Here is a 25072-nt window from a genome sequence, read left to right as displayed (position 1 = left end):
GAGGAGCAATGGAGGTGTTGACTTGAAAGTTGGAGGCAAATTTTGCTCTATAAAGATCAGTGGAGACTGGGACGGGGAGGGTGATGGGGAGTCGAGGGAGGGAGGGAACACGGGAATATGTGTATAACTACAGATGACTGAACTTGGTGTACCTCAAAAAAAATAATAAATTAAAAAAAAAAAAAAGATCAGTGGAACACTTCCCACATCTCAGAACACAAAGCCCTGAACTTCAAACAGGTAAGAAAGAGCGGATGTATTCAGCCTGAAAGGAATCTTCCTTCCGTGTAACAGATGGAGGATGAAGGAGCCTGAAGGTAGCCATGAGTTCTCCCAAAACACTCCAAAAACATGGTGAGATGCAGGGGCAACATTCCAGCCGGACTCACCACAGCTATCCACCCAAGGGCAGGGATGCTTTCGCTGACAGCCGAGAGATGATTAAACATTGTACTCCCCCGGTTTCTCTCTCTGAAAGTTTGGATCTCCTGAATCTTTTCCGATATTGGTTTCAGAAGTGCATCCACGTCGTTCTGCAAGCAAACATTGAGCACTGTTACTGAGGACAGAACGGAAGCACAGCGCCTCCATCCACGCTGGCCTAAGCAGGAGTACTCAATACTTGTCATTTGTCAGGGGTTTTCAGAATAGAGCAGACGTTTTTCTTATGGTCACACGGTATTTTCATTCTCTGAAGTATGAAAATTGCACAGAACGTTATTAATGCAGTCTCCTGGGACATGGCAAAAATCCAGCAGTACGATACAGCCGCTGCTTTGGAGACTCCTGCATGGAACACGGTGAAATTGAGTGTACATCATGTTATATTTTCTAATGGAACGCATAGATCACAGACTAGAATAACACACTAAAATTGGGATGGTAGAGGTCAGTAGAAGGATATCTTCCTACTCCTGTGGGAAAACGATGTGAGGACGGGTCCTCGCTGTTTACCTTAGTTACCACAATCCATGTGAAAAAGCAGAAATCTTTCACTGAGGCACTTTGTAAAACAAAGTGACGGCTTACAATATTTATAGTTACCTTACCCTGGTTTGGTTTTTCACATCGTCCTCAGACAACTTGGCTGATCACTACTGGTTACCCCTCTCACTTATGATTAATTGATTCAACAACTGACTTTTCTAGTCACACACACAAAAAACACTTTTAAAAGTATGTGAGCTGAGTTATGAAGTATCACAGAGATAGGTGCTTGTAGCATCTCCCCATAGCATTCTCGACTTTCTTTGCCTTGGAAGAGCAGATACAAGGTTACCTAATTTTTTTTTTCTCCAAAGAGACAGCAATAGTTTGTACTTCAGTTTGGTAAAAGCAGCTGAAGAGGGTTTTGGCAGTATTTTACGAAGTCTTTTGAAATAGAAAAGCCCCTTAAAGCTCCTTAATTTCTTTAAGAGGAGGTTCTTAACTGAACTTCAAGGTTCTCAACCTGGGCTACACATTGAAATAACCTGGGAGCTTTCAAAACCAGAGGACTGCACCCTACCTCCAAAGTCTCTGATTTAACTGGTCTGGAGGTGGCTTGCGTTCAGGGGGAATTGGAAAAGCTCCCAGGTGCACATTTTAATCACTGCTACAATGCTAGTTTAACATCCTTTAGGAGAGTTGTTTCTACCAGGGCCAGCAAACCATTAAGGAAGAAATAATGTTTAGCTCCGGTAGCTTCCAGCTCTCACTTCTTCTTGACCCTGTATATGGCCTCCCCTAAAAGAAATGTATATTAAAAAAAGAAAGAAAGAAAGAAATGTATAAGGGCTTTGGAATTAGAATGACCTTGGTCCAAATCTTCGCTCTGCCACTTACCACTTATGCAGCCTTAAGCAAATGACTAAACCAAAGCCTTCGTCTCCTCATCTGCAAATCAGAGATAATACCTACAGCTTACAGACTACAGAAGAGGTGATATTTTAAACCTCTGGCACATGGGATGGACACAATAAATGGAAGTGATTATTATTATTACTATTATGCAGCTAGCTAAGACTGGGGGTAAAAAAGATGTCCTCTGTAATACATAATATTCATTTGCCTCAAACAGTCTGTGTGTTTAAGATAAGCGAGGCTCCAAATAAACACCCACTTAGGCTAACAGGATTTGGGTTACAGGAGTCTAAATTAGGTCATCTGGTTCAGTTTTTTGACAGATTCAATTGAGTAGGTCACAATCAGTATTTTAAAAAGTAACTGAAATATAATAGAAAATATCAGAGGGCATTTACATGTATAAGGGTGGGACTTTGTGTTTGTTTGTTTGTTTGTTTATCTGGCTGTACTGTGCAACATGTGGGATCTTAGTTCCCCAGCAAGGGAGAGTAAGGGATCAGGTCTGGATGAGACTGCTTGGGTTCAAGTCCTTGCAAGTCAGTGTACTAAGCTTTAGAACTTTACACAAAGTGCCAAACTTGTCCATGATTCCATGATCACATCTCCAAAATACTGTTGATAATGGTACCCACTTCACATGGCTGTTAGAAGGAGTAAATGAGAGAACACATCTGCGTTTGGTAGGGAGTCAGGTACATTGTGAGTGCTCGACAAACAGTAAGTGATCTCCAAGGTATCTGCCCGTTTAAAACTCTTTGATTGACAAGATTCACTGACCAGCTCTTTCCTATCTCTGATATGGAAACACAAGAAAAACGTTTTCTAATTGAGATCTGCAGACAGACAGAGGCATGTTTTTGTTTTGGAGAAACAAAAAGAAACACAGGGAAAGAAAACAAAGTGTTCTTGAAGTTCTCGGTGGACTTTTTTTTTTTCTGTTTTATTGAGAAATAACTTACACACATCACTGGATAAGTTTAAGGTATAAATATATGCAAATCAAACCAGCATGATGGTTTGATTCATATATACTGTGAAATGATTACTACAATAGGTTTAGTTAATTAATATCCATCATTTGACATAGATACAATAAAAAGAAAAGGAAAAAAAGTTTCTCCCTGTGATGAGAACTCTCAGGATCTACTATTCTAACAACTTTCCTACATAACGACAGTCATCATGTTATACATTTCATCCCTAGTGTTTATTTATCACTGAAAGTTTTATACCTTATGACCATCTTCCTCCGACTCCCCCTTCCCCAACCCCCACTTCTGATAACCACAAATCTACTCTCCTTTTTCTATGAGTTTGGTGGGTTTTTGTTTTTTTTAGAATCCACATGTAAGTGAGATCATACAGTATTTGTCTTTCTCTGACTTATTTCACTTAGAATAATGCCTTCCAAGTCGGTGGACTTTTAAAATTCTCCCATACTGAAGGAGGGGAAAACAAAAAAGGTTGCTGCAGAAGCTAGCCAGGTCTTGTGGAAAATTCATGAATACCTTCCCACCTTCTCACTTTCCCTTCTGGCCACTACAAAGAAAAGGTCTTAGAGATCTGACAGGAAGACCCTGAGTCAAGGTTGTTATGGGCTGACCTGTGTCCTTCCCAAATTTAAATGTTGACGTCCTAACCCCTAGTACCTCAGAATGTGACTGTATTTGGAGGTAGGATCTTTAAAGAGGTACTTAAGTTAAAATGAGGTTATTAGGGTGGACCTTAAACCAATATGACAGGTGTCCTTATAAGAAGAGTAGATGAAGATGCAGACACTCACAAGGGAAAAGTGTGTGAGGACACAGGGAGAAGACAGCCATCTACAAGCCAAGGAGATGAGGCTTCAGAAGAAACCAACCCTGCTGACATCTTGATCTCGGACTACCGATCTCCAGAATTGAGAATGTACATTTCTGTTGTGTAAGCCACCCAGTCTGTGGTACTTTGTTCTGGCAACATTGGCAAACTAATAAAAGGGTGTAAAGACAGTACAGGAAAAGCAAACAAACACCCCCAAACCCTCAACAAACAAACAAAACCTCTCTAAAAAGTCCCTACCCGAAACACAGCTCTTCTATATTTCTTGGTGAATGACTGCCAAAGTCAGGTGTAAATGCCCTTCCTGGAATTTCACTCTTTAGAAGGGAAATACTTTCCTCTTCAAGGGATTCTTTTTAGTCCAAATTCAACACCCAATCAAAGGTGTCTTATATAGGTTTTCCCAGAAGACAGCTGATTTTTAATTATGGCAACACTAGTAAAAAGCATTCTAATTTTTTCCAGTGATTTGCTCAGCCACGTTATTCTTGATGCAACATGACATTTTTGAGAAAGGCCAGAATATCTGAATTATTAGTGATATCTGGCCTATTGCCCCAAGGGGAAAAAGAACCAGAAACTGTATATTTACAATGTTAAGATAGATTTATTAAAGCCATCTTTGTTTATCTCTAACTTCCCAAGAACAAACCCTAAAGTCTCAGGAGACAGAGTATTCTGGAAGATATTTTATATTGGTTATCTGATGAAAGCACCATAAAGACTGAGAAAGTTGCCTTTTGCCTTAGTTTGGCAATTGCATGCAGAAGTGTCCTCATTAAAAAAAAAAAAAAAAAAAAAAAAGCAATGCTGAGAGGACTAAGTACAACAGCTAGTTGCACAACCCTAATAAACAGTACAGCTTTTATTCTGTGCCAATAGATTTCTCGTGTACTTTAAAGGAGGCTTACATTCTCCAGCTCATCCTGAACTTTCACAGCTGGAATCAAAACCAGAGAGAGAACATTCGAGTTATGGTGTGATTTTCATTAAGACTGATCATGTGGGATATCAGAGGAAAAGCGAATTGTGGCGTGGGAGCTGTTGGTTAGAGGAACTTCCAGCAGCTTAACTATTAAGCATGTATTAAACATACTCAATAAACACAGGTTGAATTGCACTGATGTCAGTTAACGCTACAAAAGGGCTTTCCATTGATAAGAGATACATTTCAGAGGCATCCTGGGTTTTTTCAAAGGAATGCATTGGTGGTGGCTTTTCAGACACAGCTAGGAGCTAGTGTGCTCTGGAATGACTTTAAATGGGCCAATTTTATGTCTCACCCAGATTTTTCTTTTTTAAACTTATCACTCATGTTTCTTTTATTCCAAGAGACATTTCCCTGAAAGAATAATTTCTCAAGACCTGTGAGCATTAGCTGAAGAATCTCCCTTGCCCTTCCCCAGGTTTCTGCAGCTTTAACAGAAGGGCAAAATGGCCAAACTGGAGAAGATGCATGTGCAAACTGAAGGCTTCAGCAAGTGTTTCCCAGGGCTATCTTAGCTTGATGGGACTGTACTTTGGAGAGTATTTCAGGACTCCATGTCTTTATGACCTTAGTTTCTGCTTTAAAGTTGAAGAATTGAGACCCATTATCAGCTTCATCTCAGTTCAGCGCCAGAAATAATTGTTTTGCAGAAAGTAAAATTAAAGAGCTTTATCAGCAAGCTTTGTAGAAACTTTACCCAAAAAGGAAAACCAAATTCCCACTCATGCTGTTTTGTAAGGGGTGCAACAGACTCTGAGAGTTTGACCTCAAAGATGTGTCATTGAGTAAAATGAAATAAGCTTGTTATTTCTGGAATCTGTGGTTCTTGTGTAGTTCTACACAAAAAAGTGGATCAATCTGCTGTTATGTCTTTTAAAATGATTTCTTTTTCTGATTATATACTCTTTGCGAAACATTGGAAAATAAAGATGGAAAAACATAAGTAAACAGTAAACACCCTTAATTCTACCACATGGAGAAAAACACTGCTAAATGTTGATTTCTTTCTTGTAGATATAATTATTAGAGATATCTTCAAAAATAACAATAATTACTTTAAAAATAATGGCTATTAAGACCATAAGGAATAGTCTTGAGTTAAATTTAAGGAGTTCAGTTAAAACAAGCAAGCACAAAAACAAATAAAAACCCATCAATATGTTGGCAAATTCTGTGAAACGCTATCATTTTTAGAAAGGATGTTTTAAATATAAATACCACAAAGACATTACTGTTACAATTCAGGCAAACAACAGCATTAAAGTAAAAATTGAGCTTAATATTTGGTGGGATTAATATTTGAATCCCAGCTACATTAAAAAATTCTAAGAAAGTTCATATCAAGCAGTATGTCTTTACCAACCATACTACCAAATATCACTATTACCTTGGTTTAGGTGTTTTTATATAAAGCTTCGCCAGCTGATTCCATTTGCGTGCATGAGTATATAGCACAGAAAACATACGGAAAGATATTCATCAAAATGTTAACACAGGATTTTTGTTTAATTGTATTGCCTTATCCACATATTCTAAATTTTCTAATATGCACATGCATTTCTTCTGTAACGAAGGAAACAGTTTTAAAACATATTAACCAGTTTTGTACCTTCAATGGCAGAAAAAATTTCATGTAGGTGCTATTAAATATATAGATATCAAAAAATATTCAGATTCTTTCTCACCATCAGGAAAGTAGCTTCAGGAAAACATGTTCAGAAATTATCAGAATAAATTATTCAGATGAAGAAGAATAGTTAACATTTTCTCAGGCAAAGAGTTATCCAAATCAAGAACAGTGTTTGCTTCTAAAAATATTTATATCATTTGGGCACATTCTAATAAATGAAGCAACTGTTTTCACCATTTTAAGTCAAAAGCAATTTTTTTTAAATCAGAAACGTTAATTTGCATTAACTTGCTTTGGTGCAATTGTAGATATTTCTCTAGACTAATTTCCCTTCATTGTTCCACTAATATAAAAATTTTCCACTATCCAGGAATACTTAGGAGGTTTCAGAATATCCTCATGATAATACTTTCAGAAACACTTGTACATTTAAGACAACTTGAAAATTTAAAACATTTGCAAAACTGTCACAGAAGTCAATCTAAATAAATAAAACTAACTGATCTCCATGAATATACATGATGCTGTGGTAGCTGCCATTATATTGTATTATGACAAATCCTTTGGAAAATACTTTTATATGTTCTTAAGGCTTTACATTCCACATATATATCTTATTTCATGATTGTTAAACTCTCTCAAAAATACACTCAAGAATCCCAAAGGCTTTTTTTTTTTGCTTTTATTCCTTAAAAATCATTCTTAAAGAATAAAATTCTGTCATTTGCAACAACATGGATGAACATGGAGGGTGTTACGCTTAGAGAAATAATTCAGACAGAGAAAGACAAATACTATATGTTTTCACTTATATGTGGAATCTAAAAAATTAAAGAATGAATGAATATGACAAAACAGAAACAGACTCATGGATACAGAGAGCAAACTGGCTACCAGAGGGAGAGAGGCAGGAGGAGGAGTAATATGGGGAAGGGAGTTAATAGGTACAAATTATTAGGTATAAAATAAATAAGATACAAGCATGTAATGTACAGTACAGGGAATACAGCCAATATTTAATAATAACTTTAAATGTAGTATAACCTATAAAAATATTGAATCCCTATATTGTACCCTGAAGATAATATAACATTTTAAAGAAACTACACTTCAATTTAAAAAAAATCATCCTTAAAGAGTAAAAGGGGGCTTCCCTGGGGGCGCAATGGTTAAGAATCCGCCTGCCAATGCAGGGGACGTGGGTTCGAGCCCTGATCCGGGAAGATCCCACATGCCGCGGAGCAACTAAGCACGTGCACCACAACTACTGAGCCTGTGCTCTAGAGCCCGAGAGTCACAACTATTGACCCCATGTGCTACAACTACTGAAGCCTGCACGCCTAGAGCCCATGCCCTGCAACAAGAGAAGCCCCCGCTCACCGCAACTAGAGAAAGTCCATTCGCAGCAACGAAGACCTAACACAGCCAATAAATAAATAAATAAATAAATTTATTTATTTAAAAAAAAGTAAAAGGAATGAATTGCTTTCCAGAATGAATTGCACTGTCCTGACACTTATGAGTGAAGTTTCCAACATGCACAAACGCCTACTTAAATTTTTAATACAAATCTATCACAACCTATTATAGTCATCAGCACATTCTCCCCCAGTAATAATATCTGAGAAACAAACTATTTCAGATATACAGAAAAGCACAGAGAATAATGACAGGCACCCACATTCGTGAAACATAATTTAATACTGCACTGGGGCCCAGGATCATCCCTATGAGATCCCTTTACTGACATCTGCCAAAGAAACAGCTGGAAATGCAGAGCTGCGGAACCTGGGACACAGAACTATTCAGATAGACCCTCAGGGGCAGCGCTGAAGCTTGATGTCACATTGTTGTATTTTTCTCATAAAGGTAGAAGAGTTGCACATTGGGCATTTTTAGTGTAAAGTCTTTTCTGCCAAAGGATTCAGCAAACCACAGGCGAGAGAGCCTTCTCCAAAGTCAATTTTTTTTTTCCAACTCCTCAGGTAACAATTTATACTGTTGCTTATCAATATATTTAAACTTCTCATCATCACTCGAAGCCTTATTTAGGATCTGGGGGCCACTGATCCAATGAGCACCGGACACTTCTTTGTCAGTCCCCACTTACTGTTTTTTTGTCTTTGCCACTGTTCACAAGTGTGAGCCCTACCTCTCATCACTTTTCGTTTTTGTGCTACAGTATCTAGGGAAGCCCTCACTCTAAAACCTACAATTTATACATCAGAACGAGAACCCGGTTCCGCTGATGTGACACATGGGCCATCCTTTTCTCAATGTTTGACTTGTCTCAAAAGGGTAGGTATGTGATACAAAAAGTCAAGTTCAATAGAAATCTAAATGTTTACACAGTGATCCAAATAGTTTGTGTCCTTACATCTCATCTCATCTGAATCTCATTGCAACAACATAGGTCAGAAGACAATAAAAACGAACAAACTTAACATTAACTGCTCCTCATATTGAGATTTATAGTTTTCATTATAGTGGTTCTGATAGGAAGAGTCTTTCATTGATAGTACAGAAAGATAACAGTCCAGTCAAAGAAAACACATCTTTTCCGTTTAAACATCGCTGTGCAGGCTAACAACTGTACGTGGGACACATATGAGACTCCACTGTCTCTCTGCCGTACGACTGAACTTGACAAAATGGGTTCCTAGAAAATGCTGGGTTCATGGCAGGGACATGGGATTAGCTAGATTATCTGAGATCCAGGAAGGAAGCAGTGCATCGATCATGGACAATGACAAATAAAGACCTACAAAATCATGGCAGAGAGAAACCAGAAGGGAAAAGTAAGTTGAGAATCAAAAACTGAGCCTGGTTCTCCACAATAAGCATAAGAGGATAGACTGGATGGTCGACAAGAATCTCATCTTGTACTTCGTCATTGTTTCAACTTATTTTATGGACCCAGCTGAAAAGACATCAACTGTTCCTCTCTCTGGGTAGGTACTATCTGGCTTCTGACAGTGATGAACTCTATCATCACCTATAACTTTACGGGATTCTGAACATTAAAGCTGAATAGCAGATCTCACAGTGCTTTACTTAAAAACACAGGGACTTCATTAATGAACACTTTCTAAAATTGGAGAGAAACCATTGCCAAAACCATTCAAATTCAGCAGCTTCATAAAGTCTAAAACAATACACTGTGATCAGAAATTAGTTCTCTGAGATTAGAAGAAAAAATCTGAATTGCTATAAATATTTTTTATTGACATACAGTTGATTTACAGTGCTGTGTTAGTGCCTGGTGTACAACAAAGTGATTCAGTTATACATATATATATTATTTTTATACTCTTTTTCCATTATAGGTTATCACAAGATATTGAATACAGTTCCCTGTGCTATACAGTAAAACCTTGTTGTTTTTCTATTTTATACATAGTAGTTTGTATCTGCTAATCCCAAACTCCTAAGTTATCTCTCCCCCTCCCCAAAGTGCTATAAATTTTTTTCTACCAACATTTGTTGAGTTATGGACTGTATGCCATTCACCATGTTGACTGGTTTCTCCCAGTTGTGTCTACTTTCTAAAGATAAGTCCCGGTTTAAACTGCCAAAGTCATCACTTGAAGGATCCCTGCACATCAGCTGCATTTCCTGGGTTACGGTCTCTTCCCTGGATAAGTGGCCCACGGTAGAGGGATGGCCAGATCTTTTCTTTGAGATTCATTTATGCAGAACATCACTGAGATGACATAAATCTACAGTTTCTGATTCAACCTCAGGAGGTGCAAAAAATTTCAACAACTGCTCTGTAAGTCTTAAGACATCCCACAGGGTTGGATTTACCATTACTGTACCAAGCTACTGATACAGAGCTCTAATTGTCCTTAATCAGAAATCACCTCTCTCTCTCTCTTTTTTTTTGGGGGGTGGGCTGTGTGGCAGGCAGGATCTTAGTTCCCTAGCCAGGGATTGAACCCATGCCCCCTGCATTGGAAGTGCACAGTCTTAACCACTGGATCGCCAGGGAAGTCCCTCAGCTTTCTCTTTTAAGGTTAGTACAACCTTTTTCCGATTTTACTGTGTGCTGTTCTTAAGAGCCGTGCTTTCCACAGTGCACCCAACAGAGTCCCTGTCCCAGTTTGGTGAACAGCTCAACACAAACAGTGCTTCCTGGTCCATGGAGTTTGAGGGAATTCTGCACACGGCATCTCCCTTTTGGGGAGTCACGGTGCACCTGAGAACACGAAAGGCGTGACTAAAGGAATCCATTTATCTTGTTTACCCTGATGTTTCTCAGGTCTTTTCTTGCCCACAGAACCTTTTATTCTCCCCCGCCCCCCACCAGTTTTGCAGGGACCTGGTTTTCTGTGGAACAGACTCCGGGAAAGGTTGCCAGCGGAAGCCTGTGAAGTGGCTTCAGAGAGTCACAGGGATCTGCTGGGCTGCTCACCGTGTGCTCATTTGTCCTCTTCCTCTCCAGTTATCCTTGCGCATTACCATGGAAACACTTTCAAGGGCATTTACTGGAGGCAAAGAAGTCTCTTCTCTCTCATTTCCAACACACACACACACACACACACACACACACACACACAGAGCGGTTGTTTTCAGGAGCTAAAATCATCTCTGAGAGGACTGTTGGCACAACCCCTCCCACCTCTGCACTGGGGTTCTATCATCTGTTGCTGCCTCAGTCAGTCTCTTTTTGGCCAGCCCTGCCCACACTTCTAATCACCATTGGCAGTTAGAATCTCTTCCCTCTCCTTTGTCCTCATCTTCGTTGTTTTCTCTTTCTTCTTGCACACACCTAACCTTGTGTTTGGAAAGGCAGACCATTTAGAAACAGTGCCACTCCATCACAGTGCTCCTTCCGCAAAGCAAACTGATGGCTAATGACATGTATTTGCCTTTAGTCTTCAAGTCTTGACCTATCTTTTCTCTTTGTGCTGCCCCATGGCCAAGGGATGCTTCTTCATTACCCAATAGGGATTTCTGACTACTTCCAAGTCCAGAGGAATCCCACAGCTTTTCCTGATGTAAGGTTCCCTGATGCCATAGATCACATGCACTCAAAGTCTTATCAGTGCCGGTAGGTTGCTGTGCTTGGTTTTTCACATTGACCCCAAAGGAAAAGCGTGGCTAATGGCATGTGTGAAGCTAGCAAAAAACGTGATGCACACCCAGAACTCCTTTCTATGAGGCATGTGCAGGAAGACCATTCTTTGATCTTTGGCTCAGTTATTAGATATAAAGCCTATAGTTCTTGACTACGTAATGAAAGGGTGATGATTGCGTTCATCATATCTCTAAAGATGTATCTAAAGATTGCTACCTCTTGGTCCATTTGTTTCTTCATTTGTTCAACAAATACATACTGAGTGCCACCTAAGTAACAGGGCTTGTCAGAGGAGGTGGAGTAGAGTGGTAACTATACCGACCGTTCACAGCAGTACACAACATAAGGACTCATGTCTCCGCCCTCTTTTGTCCAGGTAGGGTGGGGAGTGTATCAGTCAGGGTTTTCCCATAGAAACAGCACCAGTAGCATGTGACTACATACATAGTTTCATAAGGAACTGGGTCACCTGGTTATAGAGGCTGCCAAGTCCCAGGATTTTCGGGGTGAGTCGACAAGCTGGAGACCCAGGAAATGTGATGGTTTACGTTTTCCCGTCTGAAGCCCAGAAGGCTTGAGACCCAAAAAACTGATGTGCAGTTTGAGTCCAAAGGCAGGAAAAGGCTGATGTTCCAGTTTGCAGGCAGTCAGGCAGGAGGAATTCCCCCTCACTCAGGGGAGGGTCAGCCTTTTTGTTCTATTAAGACCTTCACCCCATCGGATGGGGCCCACACAGGAGGGTGCTTTATCCAGTCTACTGATTTACATGTTAATCTCATCCAAAAACATCCTCACAGAAACACCCAGAATAATGTTTGGCCAAATATCTGGGCATCCTGTAGCCGGTCAGGTTGACATATAAGATGAATCATCACAGGAGGAGATAGACAGTAACCATCATGAGTAAATTTTACCAGGTTAGCTGTTAAAAGCAATAGGAAAAAAAAAAGAGTCACGCGAGGGGGACCAGAAATATACATAGGGGATGGGTTCTGATTTACAACAGGGCCAGAGTCAGTCTCATTGAGAAGGTGACGTTTGAATAAATCGTTGGAGGAGGCATGAGCCATGTGGATATCTGGGGGAGGCAGAAACAACCACTGCAAGAGGAAACCACCGTCGCAAAGGTCCTAAGGCTGGAACGTGTCTCCAGCGTTCAAGGAATGGCAAGCACACCAGTGGAGCCGGATGAGTGAGGGGGAAAGTGGTGGGATATGAGGTGGGAGAGGAAGCGACAGGGAGCAGGGGCGCAGATCATGAAGGCTGTTGAGAGGACTTTGGCTTTTGTCCTGAATGAAATGGAAATCACCAGAGAGTTCTGAGCGGAGGAATGACATGATGTGATTTTCTTTTATGAGAATCACTCTGGCTGCAGCATTCAGACTAGATTGTCAGGGGAGCGGGGGTTAAAGGGCAAGCAGGGAGATCATATTTGAGACTTCGCAATAATTTGGATGAGAGATGAAGGTAGCTGCGACCAGAGTGACTGCACTGGAGATTGTGAGAAGTAGATTCTGGATTGGAGGTGGGCAACTGAGCAAAGGAGGAGTCCAGAATGACTCTTTGGTTTTTGACCTGAGCAACTAGAAGGATGGAGTTGCTATTACCTGAGAAGGAGACACTGCAGAAGGAACAGGATATAGCAGGAAGGCCAGGAGCTCAGATTCAGGTACACTAATCTATTCTTAACCAACCTTTCCCAGGGGCCACAATTCCCTACTATATTAACCTGCAGCGTGGCTGTTGATGTCCTTAACTTTTTCCCCTTCAGCGGAGTCCCTTTCTGGTTTCTACTCTTCAGCTTGCCTTTGCTTGGGAGCATCTCACATTCTTAATTCAGTGCTACACGTTGGATAAATGTGCTGGTTGTTGCATATGAGTATGGTGCTTTTGGCCCCCAGTCAGCAAGGAGTGAGCTCTGTGCTGTGTTTCTCTCTTGGTGATGGCTCGTGCTGAGTCATCCACTCTGGCCAGCAGCAAACGTTTGTAAAGACAGCTAGCACGGATTATGAGTTTATTCGGTGGTTGGCAGTAAAATTATTTTTGTTAATTTCTCAGGCTAATTGCTCATTCTATCCTGACACTAGCTAGCCCATGGAGATATTAAATGTTTGGACCTGGCTTTATCTGTACCATATTTTAACGAATGGGGGTAATGGATGGAGACACACTGATTAAGATGGTTGATGTGGGGTGGACCCACTCATGTTATATGACTGTATGTTGGTGACCTACCTTGCATTTTGATGCCAAATACTCTGTTTGTCATATAACAGATGACTGAGTGAATAAACAAATCAATGTTGAAGTGATAAATAAAAATGAACCTTCTGAGAAATCAGGTGTGATCTGTGATCTGGATAGCAGAAATAAACTTGTCTACCTAAAATGGCAATATTTTATCCTGTTTTGATATGTGTATTTTTTTTGATATGTGAACAAAATTATCAGACATTTTCTTTTACATCCTCCTCTGCTGTCTTCCTTCATAAACTTTTTTTTTTTTTTTGGCTTGGTGTCCACTTACCCTGACCTCATCATGCATTTTTTTGGTTCCTATTACCTACTAAAATGTTTATGGAGCACCTAGTATGTGCCAGGTATAATCCTAGGCATTTAGAACACGTCAGTGAGAAAAGAAAGACCTCTCCTATAGGGTTTACAAGCAGCGAACAGACAGCAAACAATACACACAATAAACACATCATACTATGAAAAAAGGAACAGAGCAGTAAAAAGGGATTGGGGCACTGGGGAGTTTTTAATTAATGTATAAAGGCTTAAGCAGAATTTTTGGCTGGCTGAAATATCTGATGGATTATTTGGTTAACTCTGTTTGATCTAGCCCGTCTGTCACATGCTAGCAGCTGATCAGAGTGGAATAAGGAACATCCATGAGGGCAAAACAAGAACAAGAAGTGGATAAAAGTTGCTTTTCCCTCCAACTGTCTAACCTGAATTCAGCCACTCTCAGGCTACAGAGTTCACTTTCAATTCCGGACACTCCTGACCTTGGCACACAGTAGAGGATAACATGCTTGCTGCTGATGAGAATTACAGAATAAAATCTACCAGCTGCAGCTTCAAGTCCCTATTTGATCACCGTGCTGCCTTACCAGTCTTAGTTTTTTATTTTAGGTATCTTTTGTCAGGTCTGGGTCCTTCTGTTTTCCAGCCCATAGAGTTACTTTATGAAATATCGGCAGTTCCTTATTTTTTTATGGTGATCCCAAAATAAAAAGTTAAAATATGAATACACTGGCCAATATCATACGAGAAATTGTTAAGTTTCAGAGAGGTAAAATATATAAACATTTTCCATAGTTGGTTTTAGAAGACTTCTCTGAATATCTAAGCTGTACCTTTCAAGCATCACACATTAGCATTGCAAAGTACAAAATACAGTTCTGCAAAGGAGAGGCCAAAAGGTCAAACTCTTTCCTTTCTCCTGGTACACTGAGTGTTCCTCCCAGAATAAATACAGAGACGGGCTGGAGCTAAGCCAAAGGGATTCGGTCGTCATCAGCAGGTCACGTTAGGAACCCCACAAAAGTCAGCACACGCCCTTTGGGGTGAGTATCATCTGAGAATCAGTTTCAAGGGGAGGCAGGAAATGAACTCCTGATTGGCTCCTATATACCAGACACTGTACTTTGTATTCTGTATGTTATTTAAACATCAGAAAACCTTGCAAAGATTGGCATTATTATTCCTGTTTTATGAATAAAGGAACAATGTCAAGAAATACTTAGTGACTTGACTGAGATCAACTGGCCAGAACTGGGATTTCAACCTAGATATGTCTGGCGCTCAAAGTTGATATTCTCAGGCATAATGAAAAAATAGGCATAATTGACCTTGGAGTAGGACACACCTGGGTTTAAACCACATCTTTCACATGAGTTGGGGCTAACGTCCCTCTCTGAGCCCCAGTATCTTCCTATGAAAGTGCTACCCGCAAAGCCCGCTAACAATTCCTGGGTAATAAAAATAGAGTCTGGGTAATAAAATAACGTCTCACTTCTTTTTTTCTTCCTTTGTGCTTAGTCTACTTTCACATGCTCACAGGGCGCTGCATGCACACCCGAGTTCCCGGTGCAAGATGGTTGCACCGACGCCTCAGCTCCGCACGCAGAGATGCTGCGCCCACATTGCGAGCTGAAGCCGTGAGCAGGGTGAACTCCATCCCCTCCAGGATGAGAACCCGAACATGTGCGTGCACCTCGCCGTTCTTTGATCAAAGAATAAAGCTTTCCTTTGCTTGTGAACCAAACTTGGTCTCGCTCTACGGGTGTGAGGGACACCAGGCAGGAGGACCCTTGTGCTGGGGACCGACTTGGAAGGGTCAGTAACAAAAGGAGTGATACTCATCTGTAAGGTTCTGGTGATGACTGAATAAGGTAACACGGCCGTCATGTCTGACACAACAGAAGCCTAGAAACAGCAGCTGCTATTATTTTCATAATTATTCAAATGTTTACTCACCACCGATACTGAAGAAACGATACGCCATTGACAGCGCACAAAATGGAATTATTGCTTGAACACCATAATAGACAAAAGAACTGAGAGAAGAGTGCCCGTGATACGTAGTCAAAAGTACGAGCTTACAACCTAAATGTCCATCGACAGATGAATGGATAAAGAAGATGTGGTACCTATATACAGTGTAATATCACTCAGCAATAAAAAAAAGAATGAAATTGAGTTATTTGTAGTGAGGTGGATGGACCTAGACTCTGTCATACAGAGTGAAGTCAGTCAGAAAAAGAAAAACAAATGCCGTGTGCTAACTCATATATATGGAATCTAAAAAAATGGTACTGATGAACCCAGTGACAGGGCAAGAATAAAGATGCAGATGCAGAGAACAGACTTGAGGACATGGGGAAGTGGGGAAGGAGAAGCTGGAACAAAGTGAAAGAGTAGTATTGACATTTATATACTACCAAATGTAAAATAGATAGCTAGTGGGAAACAACTGCCTAACACAGGGAGATCAACTTGATGAAGGGTGATGACCTAGAGATGTAGGATAGGGAGGGTGGGAGGGAGGTTCAAGAGGGAGGGGATATGGGGCTATATGTATAAACACAGCTGATTCGCTTTGGTGTACAGCAGAAACTGGCCAACAATGTAAAGCTATTATACTCTAATAAATTTAGGTCAAAAAAAAAAAAAAAGTACAAGCTTACAATGGAAACTTAGGTTTCCTCTTCTTGAGAATCCCAGGCAATTTACTCACTTGCTCCTGGGACATACCAGATGAGCTGGAGCACAGAGGGGGAGCCCTGACAATCTCGGGGGCACTGAAGGACAGTCCTTGGGAGAGGCTGCCCCAAATCAATGTCAGGCACACCCACATCACCTCTGAGGTGTGGGCACCTTGCTGGACTCTGAGAACTTTCACGCTGTGGCCAGATGGGACCAGTACGGGATAGTAGATATTGTGTTGCTGATTTGTTTAAAGGCAATTTCTCTTGTGGCTCATGGTGGCCATCCGTTTCATAAATTCTGGAATTAATATCAGTTTCTAGACTTCTATGTTTGCAGGCGTGGGCCACGAGCAAAAGACATGTGTCAACCTCCAGTGGTAGAATGTCCCGGTTGCCGGGGGCAAACCCTCTGGCATAAGGGGCACCACGACAGAGGTCCCGCACACCAGGGCACAGGTCAGTCCTGGGTTCTAGTCTCGATTCTCCCCCTTATGAACCGAGAGAATAATATCCACCTCACGGAACAGATGTCAAACAACAGGTGCTCCATATTCACTAATCCCCTTCCTCCCTACACGTCTGAAGGGTACAATTTGAGGTCAACTGTGGTAACTCGAAGTGCACACTTGAGTGACTCACACAAATTGCTATTCAGTGAGATGCCACGATGTGACTGATACGACGGTTTCCACCTCAATAGCTGCTAATGCTCGCAGTGACTTTGAGATGAAGTATTACTCTCCCCGTTTTCCAGCAGAGGAAACTGAAGTTTAGGCAGATTTAATATTTTCTCTCTGAAACTAATGTTGGCTCGTAACATGAATTTTTTTAAATAACAGGGTGTAACATTCATTGAACAATCCCTATTACTTACCACAGGGACCACACTCCTGGCACTGTGCTGTTCCAAGAGGAGGGAGGCAGGCATGGGAACACACGGTTAGTGGTCAGGGGCTGTGTGACTGAGTCTCGGGAGGGGCTGGTCCGGGGGGGGCTGGGCATCATGTGGGACAACCCAGAGGGGCCATGTTTGCTTATCTTTAAGGGTGAGAAGAAATGTAAGGGCGAAAAGGCATTCTAGGCTGGCAGAACGGCAGACAAAAATACCCCCTACTCCCCTCCCTCAAAGCACAGAGGCATTAAAACGTCAGGATGTGCAGGAAACCACAACTTTCCTTGGATGGCATGGGATACAAACCCTGTGTCGGTATTCTGTGCGGTGAGGCTGCCAAGACAGACAGGAAACGGCTCTTGGGGGCCCCGCTGGCAATGCTGAGGAATGTAGGTTTCAGTAAGGAGCCCTGGAAGGATTCTAAGCAAAGGAGGTGAGACTAACCCACCTGGGAGGGAGGAGAGAGTCAGAGTAAGGTGCAGGGGGGAGCCCCAAAGCAGAGGCAGCAAGGCCGGTTAGGGGTGTTGACAGGGTCTGAGGGTCTGAGGGAGGTGGTGGCAAGGGCAACCGGGAGAAGGGGGTGGATCTAGAGGAAGGCAGGACAAGCACGGACCTTGTTTCTTTCCTGCTGTATCTCAAGCACCTGGCACACAGTAGGCACTCATCAACCAAGTGCTGAGCTGATGAAGGAGGTGAGGATGAAAAGTGCTGGCAGACACTATGGAAAACAGTTTGGAGGGTCCTTAAAAAACTAAAAATGGAACTACCATATGATCCAGTAATCCCACTCCTGGGCATATACCCAAAGAAAACCATAATCCCAAAAGAAACATGTACCATAATGTTCATTGCAGCACTATTTACAATAGCCAGGACATGGAAGCAACCTAAATGCCCATCAACAAAGGAATGGATAAAGAAGATGTGGCATATATATACAATGGAATATTACTCAGCTATAAAAAGGGATGAGATGGAGCTATATGTAATGAGGTGGATAGACCTAGAGTCTGTCATACAGAGTGAAGTAAGTCAGACAGAGAAAGACAAATATTGTATGCTAACTCACATATACGGAATCTAAAAATGGTACTGATGAACTCAATGACAAGAACAAGGACGCAGATGCAGAGAATGGACTGGAGAACTCGAGGTTTGGGAGGGGGCGGGGGGTGAAGGGGAAACTGAGACGAAGCGAGAGAGTAGCACAGACATATATATACTACCAACTATAAAATAGATAGTCAGTGGGAAGTTGTTGTATAACAAAGGGAGTTCAACTCGAGGATGGAAGATGCCTTAGAGGACTGTGACGGGGAGGGTGGGGGGGAGTCAAGGGAGGGAGGGAATACGGGGATATGTGTATAAAAACAGATGATTGAACTTGGTGTACCCCCCAAAAAATAATAAATATATAAATAAATTTTTAAAAAAAGTGCTGGCAGAGGGACACATGGAGGATGATTCCAAGGCTCCTTGTTTGGAGGATGCTATTTAAAATGGCAACTGTGTTCTGCTAATGAAGTCAAGGAAAACCACAGGATTCCACAAGCAGCACAGAGATGGCCATGCCATCCACAGCAGCTCATCCTGGAAACCAGAGGCGACCATGAGAATATGCCACACAAGGACTTCCAGGTATCCCAGGAGTTATTTCCACAGGACGCAGCATGGGAAATCACGCACATCTTACGTGCATTTAAGGGGAAGAGTGACTTCAGCTGGCCTTTGGGCTATGGTCACAGAGTCAATAAGAGCAAACGTTCTCTGATCCCTAGCCTTTAGTGATGCCATGTGATGGTATTTGGGGCTCTTTTATAAGAAGCACTCCGATAGTCTTTTTATGATATCCTGGCCATGCTTAAATATTATAAGTTATTTATCTAGGTATTGGTCTCTTGAAAAAATTTAAATTATCCACAGTCACAAATTCCTGGAGTTTTACTTCCCATCATTTTGTAGGATTTTTCTGCTATGCTAGTTCTTAGAACATATTTGGCCGCAAATATAGGAGATTGTCAGCTATGAGGGATATTTAGGTTTTCCAGCTTTCACAGCATGATGGCGCTGTGGATGGTGGGAACATCAATGCCTTCCCTCTGGTCCTTCTTCCCTCATCCCTCCTCATCCTCAGAAGCCTCTGCACTATGTGGGGGCCTGGCAGAGCCTGCCCAGTGGTGTGGTTTCAGGGCGACTTCAATAGAAGGTTCTATGAACCTCTGGTTCCTGACAATAAAGGGAAAGAGCATTTGAAACAGGGAAAACAAGGTAAGGCTGGAAAAGACCTGGCCGCCATTCAGGTTTTCCTTTCAAAATGCATATACTGTTTGGAAAACTATGACCTTATTAATAATTAATAACCCTTTAGTTATCATTTGACCCTTTTCCAGGCAGTAACACACTGAACAAGAAAGAAGGAGGAGTGGATGGGAGGTAGGCGCTTGCCCTGCAGAAAAAGGGTGCTGAGAGGGTGAGGTCCAAACCCGGTGTTCCCAAGGTATCCCAGGGCTAGCCTCAGACCTGATTCTCAGAACATGCACACTTGCTATGCTGGGTCAGAGTATCACTGGTTACCGAGTCTGGCTGGGAAAAGCTGGGTGGCCCTGGGAACCAGAGGCCTGTGCTCTGGGCCGGAAAGAGCCCAGCTGATCACTGCAGGTCTCTGGCAAGTTCTGCAATTGAACATCTGCAAGCTTTCAGCTCTCCATCTGTAGACGGAGTATAACATTACTACCCGTGTGCTCTAGTGTGACATTGTGAAAATTAATAGGTGATAAAAGAATTCTGAGATCCTCGAATTAAAAGGTCCCTCATAAATATTCACACAAAATGCCATCAGTACTTATGCCATTTACATGAGGATTGGGAGGGGGGAACCCAGAACTGGGAAATCTATTTAATTATTTCTATATGCCATTCTACTTATCTCAAATTATTTCCCTGCTGAACTCCCCAACTTCACAAAACAAATACTGTCTATCGGCATTCTTATTGCGAGTAGAGATATTGGAATCAGCATTTGTGCCTTGCATGTTGGATTTATTCAGAAGAATCTTCATCGTAGAAAATCATGAAGAATGATTTTTCAAAGGCAGTGAAAGAAAACCACCTTTGGCTGTGAACAGTTTGGGTCCAGAGAAGCAACGGGATGTGGATCCCAGGACAAGGACACACTCCATCCTTCACCTAACAGGGACCACTCCAGCTGTCCACAGGTAGCCACCGAATGGCCTCAAAGCCAGACTGCCTACGGGGTCTTCTTACTCTCGACAATTCTACGGTGCCACCACACTCACACCTCCCGGGCAGGTGCATCTGTGTGGCTTGCACTGGACCCAGTTCCACATAAAGCTACCCCCACACTTGACGGACACAACACACATGCTCAGTCCCCTATGGCTCCAACTGGATTTTTCTATTTGTAAAACACCAGGGAAACATGTTAGATCGAGATGAAAAGCAAGGTGTTTACAAACTGGTAAAGAAATACGATATTTATCCTGTCAGCTGAAATGAACCCGGCAGATGTATTTTTGGTTAAAATTAAAATTGTGAGCCCTATCAGGTTACCCCCGGCGATGCCGCCAGATGCACAGCGTGTGTCTGACAAAGAGGCACCCCTGGGTCATTTGAGCCAGGGTGTGGGTTCCAACAATTCATGGCAGGGGAGCTCATTACAAGGGCTTGCCTACGGGAGGGGCCTCCAAGTATTGAACACACAAAAGTAGGCTCGTGAAAGTGGTATAGAGATGATTCTCTTCTGCCTTTCCCTACCCACACACATCCTCACTGTCGGGGAAGAGTTCTGGAAAGAAAAAAAAATGGCATCAATCATCTTAGATTTTGGTCTGCAAAAAGGGTTCTCATCTCAGTCTAGCAGACGACACACTCCCAAGGACACAGGCATGGGAATGGATTCGTTTTTTCCACCATGCTCGCTGGGACCCCTCTTCTCAACTGACTTACATAATTCCAAATAGGAGTGACCTGCATGTGTCCAAGAAGACATATAGGAGAGACACAGCAGAGAACCTACAGGGCTGTTTTCTAGGGCAAGCTCCTCTGGGTTTTTTCAGGGTCCTCTTGTACAGAGTTTATGAGAATGGTCCACTTTTCTTATCACTGAACAAGGAGCTGATGGTTTCTGATGTGAAGACAATACTGCTGGCAATACCAGGGAAAGATCTCTAAACTGCCGTCAAGGCCAGCCTTCCTAAGGGCGCTGTGGTCCAGGGGTGGGAGGTGGGCATGTGAGAATGCTATTTTGAGGGTCCTGGGGCTCCATGTGGGTTTGAATTTTCATCCTTTCACACCTTCCCTTTATGGGCTAGTATCTGGTTCTCTGGCAAAGGTGCCTGAGCCCATCCCCATCCCATTATAACAATGAATCCCAGTCAGACTGGATCCTTTGTCATCACCTTATCTGCACCCTGTAGGGCTAGTCAGCTGCTGGTTATGTCTCCCCAGAGTGTGGCCACCTGCACACCAACAACATCCTTCACACTGACAGGTGTACACATGACATCTTAGGAAGTCCCAAAGATTCTCATAGAACTCTCTATAAGATGGGAAAAGAAACAATGGAGGAAAAGAAAGAATGAAAGAAAAGAGCTGTATGTTATGTACTCTGGACTCCTGAGAAGGAATTTGGGGGAGGGAAACCCTCGTTGCCAATAAAATGATCTGAAAAAGAGAAACAACGAGATACAACAAACACATATGATAAACTCCACAAACAATAAATAAGTCAAACAAATAAAACCCCCAGTTAACAGCCTGAGTCCTATGTAACAGTTTGGCAACTTAAAAAGGAATGAGCAAAGCCTTATGAACCTGCGGCTATCCACACAAACACGTCTGAATGAGCTACTAACAGCAGCTTTCAAAGAGAGACAGAAGAAAGAGTTATGGCTACAGGGGAACATGGGGTGATATGAAGCTGAGCAAAACTTGCAAATATTATGAAACACAAAGAGGAGACCTGGTGAAGCACAGATGGTTAGTGTTATCATGACATACTCAAACGACTGGCCCAAATTATGGCTGCATTACACAGATGACAATATTGGAACAGTACTTGACACATCTAGCATTAACCACTGGATTACATCTCCCCCAAATTCACATGCTGCAAGTCCAAGGCCCAAGCACCTCAGAATGTAACCTTATATGGAAAGAGGGGTGTTATAGATGTAATTAGGTAAGATGAGGTCATACTGGGATAGGGTGGATCCCCAATCCATTATGACTGGTGTTCTTATGAAAAGGGGAAATTTGGACTCACACACACACACTCCCGAAGAATACCATGTACACGTGAAGATAGCAGTCAGGGTGATGTGTCCACAAGCCAGGGTATACCAGATTGCCAGCAAATCCCCAGAAGCTGAGAGAGAGGCCTGGAAAAGATCCTTCCACGGAGGCTTCAGAAGGAGCATGGACCTGCCAACACCTCGATTTTGGATTCCTAGGCTTTACGACTGTGAGACAAATTTCTGTTATTGAAGCCACTCAGTCTATGGTATTTTGTTATGGCAGCCCTAGTGAATGAATACAGCTAGGAAATAGGATAAAGAATCTCAGGCTTTGAAGAGCAGGAATCTAACGGAGTCAGGAAATGACCGTGATGAGCCCAACGTTAGGGGCAGAGATGGCAGAAAATAGAATGGCAAATAGAACTTTGGCACAGACATCATGGGAACCCAGACAAATCTAGCCAGTGGGGGATGATTTCCCATGTCTGAATTTCCCTTCACATGCTTTTCTACCACTCAAAAAAAGAAAGACAAAGGCAAAGATGTAAAGCTATCACAAATAAGGGAAGTTAGAATTTAGTGATGTAAGATAAAAACACAATTAGATTTCCCTCCTTAGACTTTGGAGGAGAAGAGGGCTGGGTGGAGAAACTACGACAAAGCCAAGAGAAAGTACTTGACTAGGGTCACCTTACTCTTTGAAGGCAGAGGAAAATGTTTCAAGACTTAGAGGACTTAAAGCAATTGGCCAATTAAAAATACAAACAGTGGGCCACAAAGTCTCACACCTATTATGTCACTGTAGGAGATTTAAAGACCTCTTTGAGAAACAAATGAATTAGAATATTAAGCAAGGGTTAATTAATAATCCTTTCATTAATGATGAAAACAGTTGGTAAATTAGCAAATAGATTCTTAGAACTATTGGGTATTAGCAGAACCTCAAAAGGGTCTCAGATAATAACTACACAGAATGAATAGTAGAAAGGGAACAAAAAGCTGAGACAAAGCGAGAGAGTAGCACAGACATATATATACTACCAACTGTAAAATAGATAGCTAGTGGGAAGTTGTATAACAAAGGGAGTTCAACTCGAGGATGGAAGATGCCTTAGAGGACTGGGACGGGGAGGGTGGGGGGGACTCGAGGGAGGGTGGGAATACAGAGATATGTGTATAAAAACAGATGATTGAACTTGGTGTACCCCCCAAAAAGTAAAAAAAAAAAAAAAAAGAAAAAAAAAAAGACTCCTTTTGTTTCCTGAAAGGGAATCAAAGTTTATTTAATTAATAATAGAAATAAATAGAAGCAATTAATTTTCTTCTGAAATAAATTAATGTTAAAATGGTAAGAAATAGGCCACTTAAGGTTATCTTTTGGCCTAGCTCGAAAAGAAATAAAGAGTGTAAAATCCACCACAGAAAACAGAGAAATGAAAAGAGAAATCAGTAAATGGCTACACTAAAGAAGTAGTCTTGGTGTTTCCAAGCCTAGCTAATCAAATTATGGAATATATCTATTAGAATGACAAATACATGGACTAGGAAGAGAAGGATGGACATGTCAGCCCCATTATTTCTTGGGCTTAAGGACAAACAATGAATCAAAGAGTAAATGTGGACAGCCTAAACTTGCTTATTATTAAAACAAAAAAAGTAATCGAATTAAAAGATAAAATTCAACATTCTGTTGTTTAAACAAAACACATTTAGCACCCACATCATTTTGATTGATAGGCTGTGAGAGAACTGTCTGAGATTTAACCTACTTGCATACAAGAGCAGAGATACCTGGGCTTTCCCCATTTGTTAGATGCAATTTCACACACTTGAATCCTACTTATCTTGCAAGACTTGGTTCAATGGGCCCCTTCTCTGTGACCCTGTCTCCAACTTCCCCAACCTGCAGGCAGTGTTCAAGACTGCTACCCAGGAGCCCTCCTCAGCTCAGCATTTATTACAATGTACTCCACTTAGATTTATCTTTTGCCCTCATTAGACCTCGAGCTCTTGAAGAAAGCAGCTCTTGGTGTTTCCAAGCACAGCTAATCAAATTATGGAATATGATATGCCTATTAGAATGACAAATGTATGGACTAGGAGAAGGATGGCATGTCAGCCCCCATTATTCCTTTGCTCTTGCATAGGCATGAAAGCAAACATGTTCTCGGAACTTTGGTCCTCCAGTGTGATTGGGATATCGGATTTACTGTGGAGGAGGAGTTTTGGGGAGAGGACTCAGATATAGGAACAATACATTGCAAAGGGCCTTGAATGTCATCCTATGGAGTCTACAGGATTGACTGCATAGGCCATGGGAAACAATGGCAGGATTCCAGATTATT

The 25072-nt window shown here is 41.8% G+C and overlaps 1 protein-coding gene across 1 annotated transcript in view; it reads right to left on the bottom strand.

Moving 5' to 3' along the window:
• The window catches only part of CAP2 (cyclase associated actin cytoskeleton regulatory protein 2), a 127963-nt gene that overhangs the window by 37630 nt on the left and 65261 nt on the right, over nt 1-25072 (bottom strand). The window contains exon 5 of the mRNA XM_057698592.1: nt 390-533. Within this exon, the coding sequence (XP_057554575.1) occupies nt 390-533 (144 nt within the window). The remainder of the gene's footprint in view (nt 1-389; nt 534-25072) is intronic.

Source organism: Hippopotamus amphibius, chromosome 11, assembly GCF_030028045.1.
Source record: "Hippopotamus amphibius kiboko isolate mHipAmp2 chromosome 11, mHipAmp2.hap2, whole genome shotgun sequence".
NCBI classification, from domain to species: Eukaryota; Metazoa; Chordata; class Mammalia; order Artiodactyla; family Hippopotamidae; genus Hippopotamus; species Hippopotamus amphibius.
This window is presented reverse-complemented; position numbering and strand designations above follow the sequence as displayed.